General features: G+C 36.8%; 1 protein-coding gene across 37 annotated transcripts in view; it reads left to right on the top strand.

Moving 5' to 3' along the window:
* SOX6 (SRY-box transcription factor 6) overlaps positions 1-26,155 on the top strand; it is a 509,394-nt gene that overhangs the window by 366,830 nt on the left and 116,409 nt on the right. For 31 of the 37 annotated variants that reach the window (XM_036260192.1, XM_036260193.1, XM_036260194.1 and 28 more), the window contains one exon: positions 20,532-20,655. The exons of 1 other annotated variant lie outside the window; for it this stretch is intronic. In XM_036260192.1, the coding sequence (XP_036116085.1) occupies positions 20,532-20,655 (124 nt within the window). The remainder of the gene's footprint in view (positions 1-20,531; positions 20,656-26,155) is intronic. 5 more of the 37 variants (XM_036260200.1, XM_036260186.1, XM_036260205.1 and 2 more) reach the window with 1 other exon arrangement.

Raw genomic sequence — 26,155 nt, 5'->3', positions numbered from 1 at the left:
TTTCCTTTGCTTTTGCACTGGCTAAGAAATCCAGGACAATACTGAATAGAAGTCGTGAGAGTGGGCTTTCTTGTCCGTTCCAGATCTTAGGTACAAAGCATGGAAACTTTTATCGTTGATTATGATGTTGGCTGTAGATTTTTCAAATATACCTTTAATCAGATTGAGGATGTTTCCATCTATTCAAGTTTACTGAAAGTTTTTACTAAGAATAGGTGTTAAATTTTTTCAAAATTTTTTCTGCATCCATTGAAATAATCATGTTTTTTTTTTTTACTTTATTATCTTATTATAATGAATTATATTAATTGATTTTCAGATGTTAAACCAACCTTGTATCCCCAAAATAAACTCTACTTGGGCATGATTTATTATCCTGTTTATATACTGTTTATTCTATTTAGTCACTCTGCTTTTAGCTTTTTTCAAAACTAGTACCCAGAACCTTCAGGAAAATAATTTATGTTTTGCTAAAAGCTGTCTTTGTGTTCTGTATTTTGCAAGGAATAGGAAAGGAGAAATTATAGTTCTGTTTCAAAAAAATTTCATGGTCTCCTACATTAAAAAAAAATAATAATAATACAAGATTGATTTTAATGTATGGTCATAGGCATACAAATTTGGGACTAGGCAATGGAGGAAAAAGAGGAGGAGAGGCAATCATCAGAGTCACTGTTTACAGTATAGCCAGAATGTCTTTGTAGAATGGAAATTTGCCTTCGTCTTTGGTCAGATTATCTAGACTTATGTTTAAGAAAAAAAAAATTTAGACTAAAGTTGGGGACAGAAAGGGTATGTTTGTATTTATGTTCTACCTTATAGAAGACAGAAAGACAACTAAAAAAAAAAAAAAAGAAAAGAAAATTCCTTAACTTGGAATTAGGATATCTAGTTTCAATCTTAGCTGATTTTGACAAGTTATGTCACCATGGGGCAAGTCATGTTATCTCTATGAGCCTCACTTTTCCCTCCTATAAAATGTGTGGTTAGCCCCCATCAGTGGTTTTGGACAAGGAAGGAGAGAACATGTTTATATCTGAAAAAGCTCTTCAGAGTGCTGTGTCTAGGTAAGAATCATTGGGTTATATAGTCTCCAAATATTTTTTCATCCCTGAAAAATCTCTGATTTTATGATTTTTTTTTTTTATCAATAAACCTGGAGACTAACGACCTTGTTTTTAACTTTGGCTTAGCCATTCTCAAGTTTTGTGACCTTGACAAGTCACTTTGCCTCTCTGGACCTTATTATATTTATGTTTAAAATAAAAGTATTGGAAAAATGGTTTTCTAAAAGTCTGTTGTTCTAAAGTGAGGTAAATCTATATTATACATGTGTGTATATATCAAATATGGCAAAGAACCTGTTGTAGTGAGGTAAATAACTATGGCTGCATATTTTATGTGAATGCATTCAGCATTCTTAAGAATCATGGAAAAATAAAATGTTAAGGCCCACGCCGTTAAACTCTTTTCTAATTTTTAATGGGAAATGTAAATTCTTGAGCATCTGTTGAAATGCTTGCTTTTTGTAGTATCTGCCTGCAACCTGTAATGCAAAAATCTAAGATTTCTATATGTTTTTCTAGGATGTATTTTTCCTTTATTATTTACAGTCTGTTGTAAGAAAGCTTCAGGGATATAGGGCATTAGAGCACCACATCTTTAACTAGCTGGGGCATAATACATGATTTGAGTCCCCAATATTTTCTAACAGTGAGGTTTGTTTATTAAAGAAACCCCATGCTGTGACTGAATCAGTCTAATAGAAGCCAAGTTTAAACTTGAACATTTAAATGTATGCCCATATATCTTGGGCATATATCATATATAATGATGTGGGGTCTAGACATCTTTCTGGGTTTGTTTATGTCTGTTATGGATTCCCCTCATTATCCATGCTGTTTGAGGGAGACCCCATGGATTCAGCTAGTTTATTGCATACTTTCTATATTTAAGATGAACTCAAGAGTTCCAAGTGGCACATATGTTCCAAGTTGGAAGATTATTTTCTCACTTTCCTGTTTTATGATGATGATTAAGGAAAAATAAAACAAAGATTTTAGGGAATGGTGACATGTTTGAGAGTGGCTAACCATAATCCTTTGGCCATGTTTCAAATATAGTTTTATAATCTTTATGTTTACTAATGCTACTCTTTCTAAAAAGTTTTGACAAGTTAGAATTATAGCATCTGTTTTCTTATTTTGAAAACCACTGTGTATCATCTATTATTTTATTATTATTGATTATAACTTTTAGGATTTATTTAGTAAAGGTAGATGAAGACTTTAATCTTTAGTTATTACTAATTTTACAGTTTACATATATAAAGTATATTCAGAATGCTAGTGTTGAATAAGTGTACCTAAAGAATAGATTTTAGATATAAAACAAAAAAATGTATTTGTAGTTCTATTGTTAATTTGGAGCAAGTAATTCATGGTCACTTAACTAGCAGTTTTCATTGTTGCTGCTGTTGTTAAAACCTCCTCTATTGACATTTATTTTTTAAAAACTACTATTTATATTCTTTATAAGTTGAGAAGCTGTTTTTTGATCAAGTGAAATAAAAGAATCAAATAACATGATAAAAATTTGCAATAAATATTGAAAGAGGATGGATTATCATTGAAATTTATCATTATGGCTATTTTTTTGAGGGGATGATATAGCACTTGCTATAAATATTCATCATGTTTTTAAATGTAGAAATATTCAGTGATTAGGTGATTTTATGCCCGTTTATGCTGGAAGGAACAAAAGAAACTTTAAAAACTGAAAGCATAAACATAATTGAACCACCCACTTAAAAGAGAAATTGGAATAGATGTTTTCCAGGGGAGAACATGCTTTTTGTGTAAAAAGGGCTAGTGTAACAAGAAGTCATCTATTCTTGATTTCTTTAGACAGCTAGAGCTTTGTGCCTTGTCTAGTTTCTGCGTTTTAAGAGCTTGTTCTGTGTAGCAGAAATAATACAATAAATGGGTTTAACCACATTTGTCTCAGCTAGACAGTCTGCTTTGTCAGAGATTGCTGGTACAACATAAACAAATTATGTGTGTATAGTGCTTTTCAATGAAAGCCTATCTAACAGAGCTGAGATTGTATTTCAGCAGCTGTAGATTTAATCTCCTACCTGTCAGTTAAAACAGGCATTTCCTGAACCAGATAAGGACTGATTGTAGGGGAGGGAAGTAGTCACAGCTGGACAAGGACCTATTGTTATTGGCTGATAATTTCTATGTAGATTCAATTTCTTATTCTACCATGGAACCTATAATCATACTGCAGTTGTAAAGGAGCTAACCTGACCTTTTTAATAGTTAAATTAAGAAGAGTTAAAGAGAATCAAAGCTGCGCTTTGTGTCATTTATATTTGAGAATTGTCATGTGGAGCTAAAAATAAAAGTGTGTAGGTTTGATCATCATGGTTCTAGATCATGTGGATGTGCTAATAGCATAATGCAAAAATACCTATTCACAAAGTTGTAATTATGTATTTAGGAATTCAAGTTGTAATTCAAACTAAAGTAAAAAATTAAGTCTGTGGATATTTTACCATGTGAGTAACATGTTATAGGACATATCTTTTTCTTTACCTCTGTAAACTTTCTTTGTTACATTTTTCCATTTTTGTTCAGATAGAGTGGGGGGGGGGGAGAGAGAAACCTCTTTACCTTTTTTTTTTTTACGGGAGTGAAGATGGGGGTTTCCTTTCTTTCTCTTACCCATAGAAATTTACAAAGTTAAATTGAACTTTCTCAAAATTTGTGGAGTTGGCTTGGAGAAAATATCTATCTCTACATTTGATTAAGTTATTATAATATTGTTCTGAGTCCCATGTGTTCCAAGTCATGAGTGGCTAATGGTAGGACACACTGATAGACTGGTCCTTGCATTTATGCTAACGGTCAACAGCCTAAATCCACAACTTTTCAATTTTCAGCTTAAATTTTAATTTTAAAGTTTTCTATAGCAATTTTTATTTTGTAAAGAACTTTTTACATATATTACTTGATATTTACAAAATATTTGTAAAGTAAGTATAACACTGGGGTTTGGAGGTTACATTTGCTTAACTGTAAAGGACAGAAGGGACAGTAATCAGATCAAAATCATGGATATAAAAGACAGCACTTAACATTTTAAAGTCCACATTGTCCTTGCTTTCTCCCTCCTCTTCCTTCTTTCTTTTCACATTTTTATTTTCTTCTCTCTCAAGTCTCAAGTCTGTTTTCTTCTCATTTCTCTTGTCTTCACTCATTTTTCATTATCTTAACATATTGTAATTAGGACAAACCTAATACAACCTTTTTAAACAAATTCTATTTTTGGTGATACAGAAGATTGGCTAAGATTTTATATTGCACTTACCTCTAAATCTAGGACATACAGTCATTACCGGCTATGTCATACTGTGTTTTAGATGGAGTCTGGTAAAAAAATTAATATATTAAAATAGAGGATAAAGAAATATTCAAATTTCTAAGTAGGATTTCTTACTTTAAGAATTATGGAAAATTCAATATATTCATTTTTCATTTTGAATTCTGGTTATTTTTTTTCTGTTGACCTGAGTCAGCCAGTATATCTTTGCATTTATTTTTGGTCTTGAATTTCTATTCCTTTTCAGCTGTGATTGCATGAGTTATTTCTGATCGGTCTGTTTTAAAAAATTAATTTATTCTAAAAAATTTATGTTCCAGTTACAGATGATATACATTATTATATTAATTTCAGGTGATTACATATTTCTATACCTTACGTTAAGTCTAGTAATCATCTGCTCATCCTAAATAATGCTATTGACCTGTTCTTTGTAACAGCAAACAGTATCATTAGAGGTGAATTGCTATAGCATATAACTCTATTGTAAATTCCAATTTCAATTGGCAAATATGACATTAGTCTCAAATGCCAAAAAAAAAAAAAAGCAAGAGAAGTTTAATTTAGCCAGTGTTTGAACCAGTTTATATATATTAAATTGTCAACTGTTCTGATCTTTACTATCAGTTGATTATTTTTTCCCATAGGAAAATTGGCCAGTAACTTGAATTATTTTAAATACTCCTATTTTCCCTACACAGAGACTGAATTGAGGATTTATATTTTTAGCTTCTATCAGTAAGCTTCTCTGCTGCCTAAAATTTTATTAAAAGACATAATATTTGGGGAAGAGAATTACAGTGATGCTGCAGTAGCTGTGTAGGTTTTAATTTCCTATACTCTTCTCTCCTATAGGCATGAAAGAGAACCAGTGTTTAAAAATTAAGTGCTTCTTGTCTCATATGCAATCACTGGACAGGTCATGCTTTTAATGAGTCAGCGAATCAAGTAGCGAATCTATCAGTCAGATGACTCTGTTTTGCCTTTCATATTTGTAGGCACTGTCCTAGCGGTGTATTCAGAACCTGTCTGCAAGATGTTTTCCTTCTACCTGAGCAGAGAGGATATATAAGATGGCAGAAGGCCATTATGATTCCCACTTTTAGACCTTTGAAGTGGTTTCTAGACTGGTCTCTTTGCTTTCATTCTTGTCCTTGTAGAGTCCGTTTTCTTCACAGCAACCAGAGTGATCTTTATGAACCTAGCTCAGAGCTCATGCCGCTTCTCTCTCTTCAAACCCTCCAATGACTATCTGTCACACGCAGAATAAAATCCGAAGTGTTTGCTGTGCGCTGCAAAGCCCCGAGTGGTCTGGTGTATGCCAGTGTTTCTGATTCTTCTCCTGCTCCTCTCCCTGCTTCTGCTCTGGCCTTACCAGCTCCCTTTCCCAAGTTATTGCTGCGCTGACTCCTTTGCACTCACATGCCCTCGGCCCGAGTGGCTTTTCTCTGAGATAGTCCCATGTAGCATTTTCTTAGGTCATTCAACCCTGTGCTGTATTCCCTCCTCAGAGAAGCCTTCCTTGACCACCCCTTTCTGAAAGAACCCCCCTACTCCCTACCCACTACCTTTCACGTCCCACCATATACCCCTCAACTCTATCTCATTGTCTTTATTTTTCTTCATAGCATCTGTTATCAACTGGCATTTGTTATATTTATATATTTGCTCATGTGTGACACACACACACACACACAAACACACACATCAACATACGTATTTGCATTCATTTCTATGTTGTCTGTCTTTCCTAGAAGATAGTGGTAGGGGATTTCATCTACTTCTGTGTCCCCAGTGCCTAGAATAGTGCCAACTATTGAAATGAAAACCACTAAATAATTCAGCACAGTATGTGCAGTGTAAATTTTGACAGAGAGGAAGAACTTTATACTTGAGAATTTTCATAGAGTTCCATTTGGCTGAACCTTGAAGGGCAGGGCAGGTTTGGGATGTCAAAGAAGAGAGGAAAGAGCATTCTAAGAGGTGAGTGAGAAAAGCGGTGTAAACAAAGCCTTAGAAGCTCTTGAGAGTAGGGGAGAAAGATGGTACAGGGTAATAGGAAAAAGGCTTGAGGGGTTCCTTAAGAACATCGTGTGCAGTGATTGCAATGCCAGCCTAGGATAGAGAGTTTGAACCTTACTGTCTTTAGTAGGAACATTTCTTTTTCTTTCTTTCTTTTTTTTATCCTCACTGGAGGACATTTTTGCATTTTTCTTCAGATAGAGTGGGAGGGAGAGAGGGAGGAAAAGGGAGAGAAACATTGATGTGAGAGAGACACATCTTGCCACCCACACTACCCCAACTGGGGCTGGGGACAAACTGCAACCGAGGTATGCGCCCTTAGCGGGAACCGAACCCGGGACTCTCTGGACCGTGGACCAATGCTCTAATTGCTGGGCAAAATCAGCCAGGGTGGGACATTTCTTTATGTATCTAAGTTATTTAATAAGAACATAGTACTAAATGAAGATACAAAAATAAAAATAAAAATTCTCTTTTTAGATCAACATGTTACCTTATCCTTAGGATCATCTTCAGTGTTGGCATACTTTGCATTTAATTGGGGGTGACAGGTGTAAAGGTGCGGGAGTGTGTGTGAATGAGTGTGTGTGTATGTGTAAGTGTGCATGCTGAGGGGAGAGCAGGAGTTGTAGGTGACATTCCAAAATTAAAGTTGTATGTCAGTGACTTCTTGCTCTGAAAATACTTGAGTGTGGTAAAGAGTAAAAACCCAAAGGCTATTTGACTTGTGGCTACAGTCACTGTATATGCCCTTACTCATCTGTTTCTTCTAAAGGTCACCTTATTTTACCTCTCCGCCCTTCTTTCCCCAAATCACATATACAGACACCATCTCTCTTTGATACTTCCAGGAAGAGTCCACTTGCTATGGTTGAACCCCAGCTACTGTCAATAGCTTAGACATCTTATGTTCTGGTCAGAGTTCTCACAGTAGGCTTCTCAGGCATTCTAGCTTAAGATAAAACTGCTTCTGCTCTTTATGATAGCTGATGCTGAAATGTTTTTCTACCTTTGTTCTATATTGCACTACCAGCCTACCGTGACATAACAAACATTTTATTATTATTATTTTGGAAAACTATATTCCTGCCTCTTCTGGTGAGAACAGTTTATCATTTCTGTCAGTAAGGATTATAATTGATGATGATGAAATTATTAAAGAAGCGTAGAGGCATCTCTAAATTATACTGTAGAAGAATTTCAGCAAATGTACTAGGGGAGCTCAGTCATTAAAAACGATCTTCAAATAAATGAATACAGTTGAGTTTCGTATTTTTATACCAGCTAGTGGACTTCAAAGTCAGACCATGGCATGTCAAAAGAAAAGATCACTTTGACAAAGTATCTTGGAGGAGATGTTTTTACCCATTGCTTCAATTTGAAGGTTGTTAATGCTGAAAATACTTCAAATTGATTCAGAAGATTTAAAAAAATCATCAGAGTTGTGGCTTAGTTTTTAAACAACATAGAACAAACATTTTTAAATGTATTTATGTAGCAAATACTTGTTGGGTCCCTACTCCGTGTAAGAATGAGTTTTACTAAGCCCTGAGGAGGTACAAAGTCCCAGCCTTAAAGTTGCTGGTGCATAATTTTAACAAGACCTGTAGTCGAAGATGTAAATCTGCATTTCTGGAGGAGGAATTTAATAATTGAACTCTGGTCATTGCTAACAGAATCAGCTTGTGTAAAATACTTCAGGGGTAAAAGCCAGATTGCCTTCATTACAGGTCAAAAGTTTATGAAAGGTTTATATCTGAATTTGGTTGTTACAAAGAAAGAAATACTACATTCTTCACAAATGTTACCATCTTTATATGGCATTTATACAAAATTTAAAAAATTAATTTCCATCCTGGCAAAACACTTTGATCATTGTGTATTTAATGGGGTTTCCATTTGAGAACAACAATCATTAGTCTCTAATATGTTTCATACTTCTGTGGAGATAAGACAGGGTAGAAGAGAAACATTCATCTTCACTAGTCTTTGGAAATATCTAAAGTAATTGACTAGCTCAGTCTTCTGTGATGGCCTGGTGACCACTAACTGTGACTATTTGCATAATAGTCAACTCTTCACTTCTGTAGTGATAACTGTTTGTATCTGATTAAAATTAAGACTGTTTTAGTTCTCTTGACTTTTCCAGAAGTTGCAAAAATTGAGATTTGCTGTTCTGCTTTAACCAAACAAATGCACACATGGGGATAACAATATGCTGAGTTTATGCAGATTTTACAGCTCGAATCTGAATAAAATACCCACTAATAGATCCTTAAGGAGTAATAAACACACATGAATTTTCCTTAGTTGCACTTTAAAGTGATTTTAACATACTACTAGACCTTAACAATAATATTTAATTGACAAGATTATGCATTTGTATGGATTGAAAAGGTGGTAGATATCTAATTCCAAATGAATCATAAATTTTACTTTTGCATAACATGTTTTATTAATTTCTTTATGGCCAGGATATTCTACTTCCCTCCTGGTGAGAGTTTCTTAAAACATAGTAAGATAATTTAAACATATTTAATTAACATTTATCATCCATTTCATAAAGTAATCTGACTTTTGTCCTCATAAATACCCTCAAAAATTTTCGGGGCTATAGACCATAGGAAGACTGTGGAAAGACACCTAATGGAATTTTTGTTGTAATTTAGTTTTCTTTTTTAAACAAATCTTTCCTTTCTCTGTTGACCCTATTCCAAAGTAAGCTGACAAACCGGATAATTTATGCTACTATGTAAGTGAAAACAAATCTAACACTGCTACCTGATAAAAGGAGGCTATGGACTCTAAGGTAGCTATGCATTTCTAGTGCCTAGCGTGGTACCGAGAGGATAGCACTAGGTGCTCAGTAAATGGATGTTGAATATTTGAATGATGAAAAGCACTGTTGACTTCTCTTATGTAGTAACAGTTTCTTGGGAGCTTAAGAGGTCATTCTATATGTGTGGAGTTCTTTATTTTAGGGGGTAAGGGAACAAATAAGTAAGTGATATGAGGAAGTATGATTACGCTAGGGTTAAGTCTATGTCCTTCTCTTAGAGAATTTGATATTTAAACATGTACTGCCCGGCTGGTGAGGCTCAGTGGTTGAGCGTTGACCCACACACGAGGAGGTTGTCGGTTCGATTCCCAGTCAGGGCACATGCCAGGTTGTGGGCCAAATCCCCAGTGGGGGCCATGCAGGAGGTGGCCAGTCCATGTTCTCTCTCATTGATGTTTCTATCTTTCTCTCCCTCTCCCCTCCTCTCTCTAAAGTCAATAAAGGGGAAAAAATATATATATATTTTAATCCTCACCCAAGGACATTTTTCCATTTTTTGTTCAGGTAGAGTGGGAGGGAGAGAGAGGAAGAGCGAGAGAGAGAAACATCAATTTGAAAGGGACACATCGAGTGGCTGCCACCCACACGACCAACCAGGGCCGGGGACAAACTGCAACCGAGGTACGCGCCCTTAGCGGGAACCGAACCCGGGTCTCTCGGGATTGCATGTGGATGCTCTAACCACTGAGCCAAACCAGCCAGGACTAAAGGAAAAAATATTTAAAAAAATAAATAAATAAACATGTACCCATGAGAGATAATACAATGATGCTTGATTACTAATGATCCTAGTAGATTAATGAAATATTTGCCCACTTTATTATTTATTTATTTTAATATATTTTTATTGATTTTTTAGAGAGAGAGAAAGAGAGAGGGAAAAAGAGAGAAACATCCATGTGAGAGAGAAACATTGCTCAGTTGCTTCCTGACAGGGGATTGAACCTGTAACCTGGATATGTGCACTGACCAGAAATCAAACCTTCCTGGTGTATGGGATGATGCTCGGCCGACTGAGCCACACCGGCCAGGGTGGGATTTGCCCATTTTAGAAAATGCAATAGATGGAATGTATACAGTATGTTGAGAATATTAAAAATGGAGTTAACACAAAGGTCAGGATTGGCTCTTTTCAGGGCTAACATTTCTCTCTGAATATATACCTAAAAATGATTTTTAAAATATGTACTACTAACCTAATAGATGAAGTCATTGTACTCTTACTCTCAATGATCATTTCTCTCCTGTGTATCCAAGGAAGGGAGCTGGGAAGTAGATTTGAAGCAGCTATCTTCAAGACCAATCTAGTAAAAAGAATTGCTTTTGTTTGCATGTATCACTCTTATTAGTGAGGGGGCAGAGACATAGTGAAGCTAGGGACAAGCTGTGTCTTTTCCATTCCCCCTGTGGCTAATTTAGGTTCTCTAGTAAATATATTTAATAATGTAAATTAGTAAAGATAAGTAAACTACCGGAACTGTTTTCTCTTTTTTCTTTAATTTTTTTCACTGAAGTATAGTATACATGCATAACAAATATATAAACAAGTATAAAGTTAGCTCTTCATTAAAATTCAAATGAAAACATATGACTTTGAAAGGTTAAAACCTTAGTTTTTAAAATGATGCCTTTAAACTGTAATATCTCTAGTCTGTTCTACCTTTTCAGGGTTTTCTTTGCCCTTTAGTGAGGATCTTGAAAAGAGTACTGGCAGCAGTATGTAAGTTCTAGGAAGTAGTTGCATATTAAAGATGAATAATAACAATGAAAACAAAGTGGTATATTATTCTTGTGCAGGTGGGGGGAGAGGAGGGAGAGAGAGAAGGACAGAGAAAATCCTGCCATCAACAAACAAACAAAGCCAATCAAAGCAGGATCCACATCTGGATTCAGTTACATTATTTGTACAATGTCTATTTATTGGAGTGGATGTTGGTGGGAAACATCTAGGAAGAGGAGACTCTGCGTTCTCAGATGGTATAAAGACTTTGTGTCCCAGAATTGTTCCTGATGAAAATTGCTCCTGTTTATATTCTCCTGCTAGAACTAGCTGGATTCTCCAGGAAGCAAAGATTTGCTATCCTCATTAGCCATAGCAGCCAGAGGTTTGCTAAATAAGACAAGAAAAGCAAGCAAGGTGATATCAAGATGTTTTTAAAAGTCATTCTTTATTCTCTTCTAGAATGAGAATGACAGTTCACCCTTTGCAATCGCATTAACAATGCTATCCTATCGACACTGGTGCTTAGAAAACCAATACTTAGATCCTAAATGGTTCTTGGGTCGATCATTTGACACAAAGTGCCTACTATGTTCTTAGCCCTGTGATAAGAGGTGTATACAGAAATATAAAAGGGACAGAAATATACAGAAAAATATAGGCCATTCAGGACACTCATTTTACCTGGGGAAAGATGATTAATGAAGTGAAACAATTAGTGAATACTTAGGTAGGACATATATAATATAAGGCTCCTTTGTGTACTTCAGACAGGTCAACCAAGAGAAGTTTAGTTTCAGTGTGTTAACCAACAGCATTATGCTTTCTAAGGCAGGCCTAAGAAGAGTCCTAACATTTTAGACAGATTTTACCAACAACAACAAAAAAGGTTTGAAACTAAAAGGGTTTTTATGCTAAGGCACCATTTATCCTAACAAATGAGATCCTTTCCCTCCTATCTCAACAGAATTAACTGAGGTCCATATAGGGCTAAGCATGCACTTTTGACAGTAAGAAGTCATGTCCCTGACCTTGAAGGCTTTTAATGTACGGTTTTTGGAGCCTTTATTTCTTTCACTGTAGACACTGGGGCTTTTACAGTGGTTAACACCATGCAAATGACTCAGCTATTCTTTGCAATAAATATGGCCTTTAAAGAAATTTCCCTCCCCTCCCTACCTTTTCTGTCTACACTCCACCTCTTGCTCTCTGATCACTCTTTCTCACTCTCTATTTTCTATTTCTGTCTTTCCCTCCTTCTGTCATGATTTATAAACACTGGATACATCCCTTCCGACAGATTAAAGAAGCTTTCTCCAAGTAGACCACATGAGGAATGATTTTCTAGAAATAAAGCATTAAAAAGATCTTCATTTGTGTACTGCCTTTAACTCAGTAATGGACATTAATATTCTTATGATTTTCAACTCCATTTCTTGTTTCCCATCACTAAAAAAGTTAAATAATCTTCACGAAAGAGAAAATGAGTCCCCCTGAGTGTGTTTGCATATTAGCACGTAGCCAGGTCCCTGCCAAGTTGCTCTCTGACTGACTGCTGCAGATGCTCTTTCTCAAGTATTCTGAGTCATATTCTTAGTGCAAGTCTTCAGGGACAAACAATAGCACCTGTTCCTCACAAGATATCGGGCCAGTTAGCCCATTCATGTATCTTTAATGAAGCTCTGGGGCAGATGGCAAAAAATGGCATCATCAACAACTTAGCACAGAGAAAACAAAGGGGGCGAGTGTTGATGCAACAATGCTGTTTTAGAAATAGGAAGAGACAGAACCTACGTGTTTCACAAGCATCTGCCGCTGTCTTAATTGTTTGAACAATGTGAGCAACACCCACACAATTAAAATTCCTGGGCACGCACCCTATTTGATCAAGAATGTGTTCTCCACCCTTCCCAAAAGGGAGCTGCTTTGGTGAGGGACTGGGGACGTTTAGAATTACTGGAATAAACCTGTGCTTTGGGGCATGTGTTGTGCTTCTTCCATGATGCACTGACTGAGCTTCACCTACGATAGATTCTTGGTTTCTCATTAGTCTTTCAAGTTACATATCCAGCCAGGTAGTGCTGACTTCCAAAGCAATAAAAATAATGCAGTTTCCTACTCACAGATATATTTTTGGCCACGTCAAGATTTCTTTGTCTTAACAAAATCAAATGTACCCCTTTATCTACAGGACAATTAAAGTATCCGGGAAATTGTGCTAAGGGAAAGCTACACTTTCAGGCAAAAAAGACACTATTTGAATTTTTGATAGCATCTTTGGAAAACACATGTAGAGACTGGTTATTCTTTGATGAAGTGAGGGGAATTCTATTACTTTTTTATTCTTTAGTAAAATACTTTTGGAGGTTGCTGTTTCCAGTGTGACAGCGTTTCCTGGCATATCAGCAGATGGGAAAATGGGATGATGGGAAGGAAGAGGCAAGGCAGGCTTACCTTCTTCAGACCAGGTGGGGCTTTTCTGTATCTGCAGAATTCTCTATCTGCCCTAAGCACTGACCCTCAGCACAGTGAACCTAACTTGGCTTCCACAGGAGGAAAGTACTTTGGATGCTTATGTGTTCTTGTGTGGCCACCAAGCCCTCTTACCTCTCCCCCTAACTTGCCCTTGCTGTCTACTTCCCACCTTCACCCAGTAATCTTCTAGTAAGTACAATAAATGGAAAGCTAGGAAAGGGGAAATTATTGCTTTAATTCATACTTTCCACTTACATTACAGTCATGAGCCACTTAACAACAGGAATATGCTCTGAGAAATGCATTGTTCGGTGATTTTGTTGTTGTGCAAATATTATAGAATGTGGTTGCAGGAACCTGGACGGTAGAGCCTAGTACTGCAGTTGTACGTGCTGTACTGTCATACAGCTGGCAGCACAGCAGGTTTGTTTATACCAGCAGCACCACAAACACGTGAATAATTCATTGCCTTAGACATTGCAATGACTACAATGTCACAAGGCTATTAGGAAGTTTGCAGCTCTATTACAGTTTTATGGTACCAGCATCATATAGGTGGCTTGCCATTGACTGAAACGTTGTTATGCAGCACATGGCTCTGTGCCGGTGAGTTGTACTAGTGAGTTTTTGTTGTTGTTGTTGTTGTTATATAAGATGGTAGTTGGAAATATTCATTGACCTCCATTATCCTTGCTAATTTTTAAGGTACATAATTCCTTTAAAATAGTATCACACTGGGGAAATCTGAATAAGATTGTTGGATTGTATCAATGTCCATTGTGATATTAAATTATAGTTTCTCATGATGCTATTATTGGAGGAAATTGGGTAAAGCATACATTGGACTTTTGTGTATTATTTATTACAACTTTATGTAAATTTACAATTATATTTATAAAATTTTCAGTCAAATATTTGTTATCACAAAGAATTATATTTCTTATCTCATTTAGGTCTGTTAAGCAAAAGATGACTTTATGCTTTATATAATATGATACTTAAAAGTATGGACTTGACAGGTGTGAGGGGATACCTCATTGTTGTTTTAATGTGCATCTCTCTGATGATTAGTGATGTTGAGCATTTCTTCATATGTCTCTTGGTCATTTGTATGTCCTGATTGGAGAGGTGTCTATTCAGCTCCTCTGCCCATTTTTTAATTGGGTTCTTTGTCTTCCTTTTGTTGAGTTGTATGAGTACTCTATATATTTTGGAAATTAACCTTTTATCTGTTGTATCATTGGCAATGATGCTCTCCCATACAGTGGGTTGCCTTTCCATTTTGATGGTTGTTTCTTTTGCTGTACAGAAGCTTTTGAGTTTGATGTAGTCTCATGTGTTCATTTTTTTCCCTTTGTTTCTGTTGCCTTAGGTGATGTATTAGTGAAAATTCTGCTGTGTATGATGTCCGAAATTTTGTTGCCTACATTTTCTTCTAGAATTTTTCTGGGGTTCATGGGTCACATTTAAGTCTTTTATCCATTTTGAGTTTATTTCTGTCTATGGTGTAAATTGATGGTCTAGTTTCATTTTTTTGCATGTAGCTGTCCAGTTTTCCCAACACCATTTTTTAAAGAGGCTGTCTTTACTCCACTGTATGCTCTTGCCTCCTTTGTCAAATATTAATTGAACATAGTGTCTTGGATCCATTTCTTGGGGGTTCTCTATTCTTTTCTACTGGTCTATATGCCTGTTCTTATGCCAGTACCTGTCAGAATGGCTGCTATCAACAAATTATCAAACAACAAGTGTTGGCGAGGATATGGAGAAAATGGGACTCTAGTACACTGCTGGTGGGAATGCAGACTGGTGCAGCCACTCTGGAAAACAATATGGTGTTACTTCAAAAAATTAAAAATTGAACTTCCATTTGACCCAGTGATCCCACTTCTAGGAATATACCTTAAGAAACCTGAAACACCAATCACAAAGAATATATGTACCCCCAAGTTTGTAGCAGCACTATTTACAATAGCTAAGATCTGGAAACAGCCCAAGTGTCCATCAGTAGAGGAATGGTAAAAAAGCTGGGGTACATATGCACAATGGAGTACTATGCAGCTATAAGAAAGAAAGATCTCTTATCCTTTGAGACAACATGGAAGGACCTGGAGAGTATTATCCTAAGTGAAACAAGCCAAGCAGAGAAAGACAAATATCACATGATCTCACTTATTTGTGAAATATAATGAACAGAACAGTCTGAGGAATAGGGTAGACCCAGAAACATGGAAGTAGGGTACAGACTGACAACCCTCAGAAGAAGGGGTGGTGGGAGGAGGGAAGAGATAAACCACAGAACTTATATGTATGTAGGCATAACCGATGGACATGGACAACAAAGCCAGGGACGAGGCGGGGGGATGGGGAGGAGGGTGTCAATGGGGTAAAAAAGGAGAAACATCTGTAACAAAGATAAAATTAAAAAAATACATTAATAAAAATAAAAGTATGGACTTGGAGCCAGATTTACCTGGACTTGAATCATGGCTCCATCCCTTTCTAATTGACAAAATTACTTAACCTCTCATGGTTTTGTCTTTAAATGAATCAGAATAATAACAGTAAGTACACTAGAGTTTTGAGGATTAAATGAGATAGAGCATGTAAATCACTTGTGCTTCACATATAGGAAACACTGAAAAGTACAAGCTTCTGTGATTATCATTATCATCATCATTACCATCACTATTATTACTTCTGTAATTAGAGCTTTTAGAAAGGAGCTTTTTATCATCTCTCAGCCTGGATTCTAATTGGCCACTAGATAGTTGGGTTTATCTTTAGTAAAGGGCACTTTGAATTTTCATATCATTGTTTTACTTAATATAAGGAAAATCTTATCATTTGGAGCTAAATGATCATTGCTAATGAATGTATTGTAATAAATTATTGGAATTAGTTATAGTAGATTTAAGATCAAGTTGTTCTGGGTGCAAAATGAGAGAGAAGACAAAAGAAACTAAAACTAAACAAATATAATATCCATACTCCAAAGTCACCTCCAACAATACATCTGTGAAACATAAGATTATTTTTAGTTGCAGATCTCCAGATTTTTTCTACCAAAAAGTGTACACATGTGATTTCCCCTTTTTTTTCTGTCACTGGACTCCATGTGATGGAATGGAAAAGGCCCTGGACAGGGTAATTAGTAGTTCTGGACTCTAGAGCCAGCTCTGTCATAGGCAGTGTGACCTCAGTGTGTATCTTTTACCTTCTCTAGTCATCTGTCTCCATGTGTGAATGATGAGGTTTGATTTCGATGAGTGATTCTCAAAGAGTGATCCCTAGACCAGCAGCACCAGCTTCACATGGGAACGTGTTAGAAAAAGACACTCTCAGGCCTAGATCTCAAATCTACTGATTCAGAGGCTAAGGGTGGAGTTGAGCGATCTTTGTTTCAACAAGCCCTCCGGGTTCTGATGCACACTGAAGTGTAAGCATCACTGCGCTGGATTATTTTAGTCTAAATTTTAGATAGTTGGATCCAACCCTAGAGTTTCTGATTCATAGGTCTGGGGTAGAGCCCCATAATTTGCTTTTTAAAGTTCTCAGGTATTGCTGATGCTGCTGGTCAGGGAGCATACTTGGAGTACTACTAGGTTAGCTCAACTCTAAACTTGATTTCACCTCTGAGTCTATCATTACTATTGTTTTTTCCTATGCCTTCTGTTTCCCTCCTTATTTACTTTGACCCTCAATTTGTTGAAACTGCCTCTGGACTAATAGCATTAAAATTTCTTACACATCCTATCTTGTAGAGGGTGATGGACAGAAAGGAACTTCCCTAAATTATTATAGCTTAAGTTACTATGAAACACCTACAGTTCGTTGGCATTAAAAACAACCCTAGATAGTTTACTTAGTTATCTCCTATACATAGCAGATTACAAAGGAAATATTTTCAGGCAACAATATTCAAGAATTAAGGTCTGATGCCTAATTGCTTTATGCCCTGAAGAGCTTGGGCGGCAATGTAAAAATAAAATTATGTTTTCATTCTAAGATGTTGGTTAATGAATAATACTAAAGATCCCAAATTACATCTTCAAATGATCCCGGTAACCCCACCTCTTCTTTTTCATGGTTTTCTAGATACTCGGGATGGGGTAATACCCTCTGAGGCATGGTATCTGCTAAGAACAGGACAAGCCTCTGCCTGCCAAACAGAATTATTTAGTTGGCTCATGTTTTATTTTTTGAATTAGAGTTATGGGTAAGACCCACGGTTTCTTCTTTTATCAATAAAGCGATCATTTTCTAGTACTGAATATTCAAACTGTGTAAAACAGAGAGTGAGGATCTAATGTTTACTGAGTGCCTGCCATGTGCTAGTCACTGTGCCACAAGTGTTACTTTCCTTGTCTGTTCTAGCCTCACAATAACCATGTAGGGCAGTCTCGTTAGCTCAGCTTTTCCCGTGATGGGCTGGACTCAGAAAGGATCACACAGCCAACAGAATGGCAGCGTATGGCTCCAAGCTCGGACTGTTTGACAGCAAAGCCTTTGTAGGCAGAGTAGATTCTGAATAAATATGTACTGACTGAATGAAAGAATGACTATGTCACATTATCTTCCTAATCTTGACTTTTAAACAGTCATAGAATTATGAATTTGGAAAGGCTCTATGGATCATTATCTAATCAGGGGTTTAGTTACGGATATCCTTTCAAGAATTTCTAACATGGAGGGATGCAACCTTGACTTGACCACCTCCAGGGACACGGCATACCCCTCTTTAATCAGTGATTATTGAATAACTCATTATTAGAACATTCTTCTTAGCGTTAAGCTTCCCTAAAATCTCTCTCTCTTTCTTCTTTTTTTTTAGCTTAGTACTACCCTTTGTAACTGCTCAAACTTAATCTGGTTCATCTTCCATATATCATTCCTTCGAATATTTGAAGATAGTGTATTTTTTTCTACACAAGCTAAGTAGCCTCCATTTTTTTTCCCAGCTACTTCCCAAGACCATAACACATAATAATAGCTTAATAGCTCTGGCCGGGTGGCTCAGTTGGTTGGAGCATCATCCCATACACCAAATGATTACAGGTTTGATTCCCAGGCAGGGCACATACCTAGGTTATGGGTTTGATCCTCGGTGGGGGCACATACAGGAGGCGACTGATTGATGTCTTTCTCTCTCTCTAAAAATCAGTGGAAGCATATTGTCGGGTGAGAATCAAAATACATACATACATACATACATACATAAATACATAGTACATAAATAAGTAAAATAACTTAATAAATGTGTGTTAAATGAAATAAGGAAAGATTAAATATGATGCCTAGATGACTCACTTTTTTCTTTCCCTCCTTTAGAGTGTGAAGCATCTATGTTATGTGCTAGGACCACATTTCTAAGAGTAAAGGAAATTATGTCCTTTGATACACTCTTGCCCTGAACAGTAGTCACTCACAGAAGACACTGTTTTATTTTCTGATGAAGAACAGCGCCCTCATCTTTGACATCTCAGATTTGCGTCAGGTCCCAGGGAGCTGGACTTGAGCAGCACACGCAGTGCTTTCCCTCAGGGTTGAAGGCGAGACCTGGGCACCAGGGGATCCGCTCCAGCTTAAGCAGGCTCAGTTTGTACTCCAGTGGACGAAACTTGGGCTTACCTCAGCTAAAATGGAAGAAATAGCTGCCCAAAGCTACTTTCTTTCACGCCCCACTGGCAAGGTAGTAATTGCACAAAGACCTTTTTATTATAAGTTGATTTTCCTGAGAAATGAATTCAGAAAAATACTGTAAAGTGTTTATTTTTTGCTTGCCCTTTATTAACCCACATCAGAGGGCTTTCCCCAGAGAAAAACTGTGGGTAAATGAAACCTCTTAGACCCACACAGAAGCGTTTTGCACTCTGTGCCTGGCTGTGGAGGGAACAAGGACAGGACAGGCGAGTGAGTGCTATTTGAACAGGGGCATCAACCAGCATCTGGAATTTTGCCTTAAGAGAAGATTTAGGAATTTAAATGGGGGAAGGGTTTGGCGTTGGTAGAATTAGTGGTAAAAGTATCTTAGACAGAATATAATGTAGCCCTTTTATACTACTAACGAGGCCAGAAACCCAGTTTGAACTAAAAGATCATTTCTGTTAATACACTGTAGTTTTGATCTTTAAATAACAAAAGTCCTGTAGTTCAACCTATAAAATCAGGCTTTAAAAGCCAAGACAAAACCTTCCTGTGATGCTCTCCTGGAATCGGGGCAGCACGCATAGGGTAAAGAAGGGAGCGAGGAAATTAAAATGTGATTTCCACAGGCATGATTCTGTCATAGCTCTTATTTTCTTTATATGGAAAACAAATACTGATATAGAGAGTGAAGATTTTCTATTTTGCATTTTTGTGCTCTTTGATGCATTTATTGAGGTCAAATGAAATTTGATATAGTAGGATTTATTATGAAATGCTCTCTGAATACAACTCCATAATTACTGAGCTACATGGTAGTGCATAAAGCTGTAAAACTGCTTAGCCAGACAAGCAATTTATATGTTCCATCGAGGTGTGTATGGCAAAGAATATTAGTTTAATTGGGAGCCAAGATGTAGTAGCCTTAAATCTGAAGAGCTATATGTTTAACATAATGCAGTGAGGCTTTGAAATAAGATTCCTAAACTAGGGAGATACCGCTTTTGGAATATATAACAATTAGACATTATTTTCTGACCAAGGATACTAAATATTGTTTTTAAAATAAAGCACAGAATGCAAAGCCTGTGTGAGGGTAAAATCTTTTAACATTGTACGGTTGTAAGAAGCAACTTATTTCTTTGTTTGAAAAAGGAAAGAAAATGAAAGGAAAAATAAAGTCAAGGTAAAAGAAAACCACTAGCTACGGCCCAGTGCGGGCTGGGGTGAAGCAGAAGCCGGTGAGGCCACATTCGTGGTGTGCCCATGGAGTGTGAGAGGGGGTTCGGGCGCATCTGGCCTGAATTTTCGGAGGGAGCAGATTTGGAATGAAGGTGGAAGTGGGTGGCTGTTTGGGTACCAGCCACACCACCAGGAGTGAAAAACAAATACTTCTTGGCATACATTTGCTCTCTGTCTGATCATAGGCTCTCTTCTGTTTAGCAGGTTCAGGGTCACATGCCTCCGCTCATGATCCCAATTTTCCCACATGACCAGCGGACCCTGGCAGCTGCTGCTGCCGCCCAACAGGGATTCCTCTTCCCCCCTGGAATAACATACAAACCAGGTAAGTAGAAAGGGATTTAACATTCTTTGGGAAATGCTGAAATCCACATGTTTTTGCTTAGTAGTCACAACAAACACAGGAGTACATGAAAGAACGATGAATAAAAGTCATAAAAGCTTATTTAAAAGTAATATGAGAACTGGGAAGTTAATTGGGAAGGTGACACGTTAATAAACTAATTGGTTGCTCAAAACTTTTACTTTTTCTTCTTCTACTTGAGTTTGTTTTGAATTCGCAGATAAAATGCTCCTTTCCTTGGGGATTACAGATTTTTGGTAGGTCTGTCTCATACCTTTATGGAGAATATTTGTCTTTGGTTCAAGATGCCCCCCTCCCCCCCGAGAGCTTTTCTATTCCAGCAGAGTGGTCACGTACAGTATAAAATGTTATTATTATTTGTTATTTGATTTCTCTTGGAAGAGAAGTTAAAAATTGGATTGATTTAATTAGCTTGCCATTAATAGGTAAATTTCTTTTTGATTTTAGTCTAAATAATGAAGCATTCAGTAGTGTTTCCTCATTCATCTTTGAACCTCAAAGAACAGGTCACATAACCTTGCAGTGAAATATGTTTTGAGATGATTTAGCAAATGTTATGATTTTTCTTTATTCCTCTGAGTTTACCGGACTCCTGGGGAATTCAATTAGGGACACATAATGGTTTGAAGCTTCTTTCAGAGCCTCCTTGTAAACAGGGCTTTAAATGTTTAAAGATATGTTGCCAAAGGAATCCAATGTAAGAAGATAGTCAAGTAAATAAAAGTCAACCTTAATTTCATTGGTGCATTCTTTGTAAGTGACCTCAGCTCAGAAGTAGTGACCTTGTTCTACTCATTAATAATTTCTGTGTCGAGTTCTTTTTAACATATTAACCTGCTTATATTAACCACCAAATACGTGTGTCACAAATCTGAGTGCAGCAGTTTCTTTGTGTGTGGGGTTTACAAAGTGAACAAAGGCATTTTAATATGCTTAAAGCAATAATAAAATATAAATCACTTTATTAAAATTCTTGGTAAGGAAGCTTACTAGATAGTATAAAAAACAAACCTGTGAGTTTTGACATCTATTTTCATTGCTTGCCATCGATTACTCTTTTGCATTTGGTAGAGTCCATCTTTCCTTGTGAGGAAGGGTAGGACGTCTCCGTCAAAACTCAAATGAATTAAAGAACAGAGATGTTAAGGGACTGACTGACTTAAGGACTGACTTTGAAAATTCCTCTCAATCCTAGTATTAGCACAGGTTTTTGGACTCCTGCATGGAAAAATGTTGTGTTATTCCGATTGCTAAAAATGGATTTTTCTAGAGCAGAGATTTTAGAACAAGCTATATTCCCTATGAAATTGGGATTAATATTAAGGACAATGTAATTGTCTGAGAAGATGTTTCTCTCAGTGCACTAGTTCAGTCCTCCTCTGATCTCTGTATTTCTGAACTATTTGTTACTCCTGACTCCCTCTGGAACACTGATGTAAACTCAGTTAACTGGTATATCCTGAATCTGACTTTGTTGTCTCTATACCAGTCTTAGAGCCCTTTCAAATGAACTCTATGTGGAAACTCTGTACTTCATTTCAGTATTTTTACATTTAAAATCCTCCCCTCTTCAAAATCAGATATGGGCCTTGTTTTCTACTAGACATAGACATCAACATGGTTAACATGTTACTTACCTAACTTTGTTAAAATAATAATGACATTTTTCATGGGACAGATATTGTTATATAGTCAATGAAGCTGGACCATTTTATTTTTTTATCCTCACTCCAGGACATTTTTCCATTTTTTGTTCAGATAGAGTGGGAGGGGGAGAGAGGAAGAGAGAGAGAGAGAGAAACATCAGTGTGAAAGGGACACATCAAGTGCCCGCCTTCTGCAGGACCCAATCAGGGCCGGGGACAAACTGCAACCAAGGTACGTGCCCTTAGTGGGAACCGAATCCGGGTCTCTCTGGACCACAGGCTGGCGTTCTAACCACTGAGAAAACTGGCCAGGGCTGGACTGTTTTTTAAAAAGTCTTCTCATGTAGCACCAGCGAGATTAGGTAACTAAGAAGAATGTAGAGATTGGGACAATACTGTGCAGGAGTGAGCCACTTGCATTGAACAGCGTATGTGCAGCACAGGGGAGTGTTCTTTCTGGGGAAGCAAAGTTGTATTTCAACTGAACCTTTTGGTTAAGGTAGGACAGTGGATTTGGACATTAGGGCAATTTTTAATCACAAACATGGCTGAAGAAACAATGTATTTTCTGGTGACTTGTAAGTTAGGTCAGAAAATTTAATTAAGCAGAACTCCATATTCTTTAATACTTTGGCTAATCTAGGCTTTATTGTATATAAAAATCACACTTTAAAAGGATTAAAGTTCTATGTTCTTACACTATTAGTTGAGAAATGACATACTCAGGAGACTTAATCTATGCATTGTTCTCGCTCTTCACATGAATGAGGGGAGGAGAAGACTGTCGGACTGGTCTGAGGAAATTTTTTTTCTCCAAATTGAGCTATGATCATTTCACACATGAGACAAGAACTAAATTTTTAGAAGAGAGGAGCTTTGCGCCATATAGGAGCTGTGAAATTGTCACATAACTTTCTGTGTTGCTCTCCTAAGCAAGAAGCTGAGTGAGTGCTACCTTGCTCTTTATAAATGACAAAATAAATTTCTTCCTTTTTTCACCTCTTCTGTCTTCCCATAACGAAAACAATTCCACAGAGCTCATGCCTGCAGCCAACTGAATAACTGTCTTGATTGCTAGAAACCCAGGCCCTCCTTGGGGTGACGTTCATGGTCAAAGTTGACTGTTTCTGAGCCCATATTGGGACAGCCTCAGTGGACATGTTTAGGGTGCTGGGCCTTCCCCTTCGACACTCTGCCCATTGCTCTGGGCATTGCAGGGTCGCTGCGCAGTGCACAGCGAGCAAGCTCTCCCTCCGCTGGCTCACGGGGGCGCTGCCCACAGGGACTGCGCGGTTTTAGAGGAGCATCTATCAGATTGATCTCGGTAAAAATAGCTTTATTGAGTTTTAACCCTTAATCCAAACAATGTTTTTTCACTGGTTCAATAATTAGAGACATCTTTCTAGAAAAGAACTCCTCAGGGTCCAAGACATAAACCACAGACTTTGGGTTGCTTTGCCCTTTTACATCACGATACTGAATGATGCAGCAATCCAAGGTAAGGTAAAGACATCTGAGTAGCTATATTAGAGTAAATTTAAAAAGTGAGCCTATTTCATAACCGTCAATGTATAAATCAGATCAAGATTGAATTGCCTGTAAAATAAGAACATTTTATACACCAGGGATGATAACATGATAATAGCTAAATTTAATTGAATACTTTGTGCTAAATGCCGTGTTAAATATTTTGCATGAATTGTTTTTCCTTACTTGAACATATTTAACCTTGCTGAACTTCTTTGACATCTACAAAAATATGCTATGATTTTGGCCACTGCTCAATGTAGATGTAACAATTAAGTTTGTTAAAATGGATGGAAGTTCTTTTAAAATCCTAAAGCACTGCATTTGGGGATAAAGTCTGACTATGAAGCTGAGTAAATTTAATGACATTAAACTACATCCTTGTCCATTAGAAATATGGTCCAAGAACTGAGCGTTTGAGACATCCTGTGTCTCTGCCTGATGACCAAAAGCAATTTTACAAGTATACCTAATGCTTCTTTTAAAAAACTGTGGTAAAATATACATACCATATTTATCATTTTAACCAATTGTATTTAAATGTACAACTCAGTGGTACGAATACATTTACAATGTTGTGTCGCCATCACCTCTATGTACAAAATTTTAATAATCACCAAACAACTCTGTGGCCATTAAACAATGCTTCCTATCTTCCCACTCCTAACCACTAGTGACCCTATTCCACTGTCTTTCTCTATGAATTTGTCTATTCTAGGTACTTCATATAAATGGGATCATACAATATTTGTTCTTCTGTGTCTAGCTTACTTCATTTTCAAGGTCCATTTATATTATAGCATATATAAAATATTCATTCCTTTTTATGGCTGAATAATATCCCATTGTGTGTGTGAGTGTGTGTGTGTATGTGTGTGTGTGCGCGGGCGCGCATGTGTGTTTCTTTGTTTATTCACTCATCTGCTGATGGCTGCTTGGGTTGTTTCTACCTTTGGCTATTGTTAATAATGCTGTTGTGAAAATTGCTATATAAATATCTGTTCCAGTCCCTACTTTCAGTTCTTACGGATATACATGTAGGGGTGGAATTATCGGGTCATGTGATAGTTCTATGTTTAACTTTTTGAGAAACCACCAAACTGTTTTCCAGAGCGGCTGCATGATTCTCACTAGCAATGCAAGAGAGTTTCAGTTTGTCCACATCCTCACCAGCACATTATTTTCCAGTTTTTTTAAAAAGTATAACCATCCTAGTAGATGTGAAGTAATATCTTATTTTGGTTCTAATTTTCATTTCCCTTATGATAATTTTGAGCATCTTTTCCTATGCTTACTGGAAATTTGTATATCTTCCCTAGGAAAAAAGTCTGTTTAAGTACTTTACCCATTTTTGAACTGGGATGCTTGTTTATTGTTGTTGTTAAGATTAAGAACTTCTCTATATATTCTAGATATGATCTCTTATTGGGTATATGATCTGCAAATATTTTCTCCTATTCTGTAGGTTGTCTTTTTACTTGATAGGATCCTTTGATGTACAAACATTTTTAATTTTGATGAAGTCCAATTTTTTCATTTTTGTTGCCTGTGCTTTTGCTGTCATATCCATAAAATCATTGCTGAATCCAAAGATTTACTCTGATGAATGTTTCTAGGAGTTTTATAGTTTTATTACTTATCTTTTGTTCATTTGAATTAATTTTTATATGGTGTAAAGTAAAGGTCCAACTTCAGTCTTTCGCATGTGGGTATTCAGTTTCGCAGAACCATTTGGTGAAAAGATGTCCTTTCCCCAGACAACAGGGTGGTGAAGGCCTGGGTAGGATGGAAACCAGGAGAGAGAGGACAAAGGAGGGGAAAGGGGACATCTGTAATACTCTCAACAAAGATTAACGCGCGCGCGCGCACACACACACACACACACACACACACACACACACACAATGAAATATCACCTCATACTTGTTAGAATGGCTGTTACCAGAAAAGACAAGGGGAAAGAAAAGGTCTTGGCACCCTTGTCAAAAATCAATTAATCATATTAATCATATATGTTAGGGTTTATTTCTGGGCTCTTTAAACTGTTTAATTGGTTTATATATCTGTTCTTATGCCAGTACCATGTTATTGTAGCTTTGTGGTAAATTTTGAAAACAGGAAGTATGGATCTTTCAGCTTTATTCTTCCTTTTCAAGATTGTTTTGGCTTTTGGGGTTCTTTGCAATTCCATATAAATTTGAGGATTGTTGAAAAAATTGTTGGAATTTTGATAGAGATTTCACTGTATCTGTAGATTGATTTGGGTAGTATTGACATCTTAATAATGT

Source organism: Molossus molossus, unplaced genomic scaffold (genome assembly GCF_014108415.1).
Source record: "Molossus molossus isolate mMolMol1 unplaced genomic scaffold, mMolMol1.p scaffold_m16_p_13, whole genome shotgun sequence".
Taxonomy (NCBI): domain Eukaryota; kingdom Metazoa; phylum Chordata; class Mammalia; order Chiroptera; family Molossidae; genus Molossus; species Molossus molossus.
The sequence above is the reverse complement of the archived record's forward strand: the minus strand, read 5'-3'. Positions and strand labels throughout refer to the sequence as shown.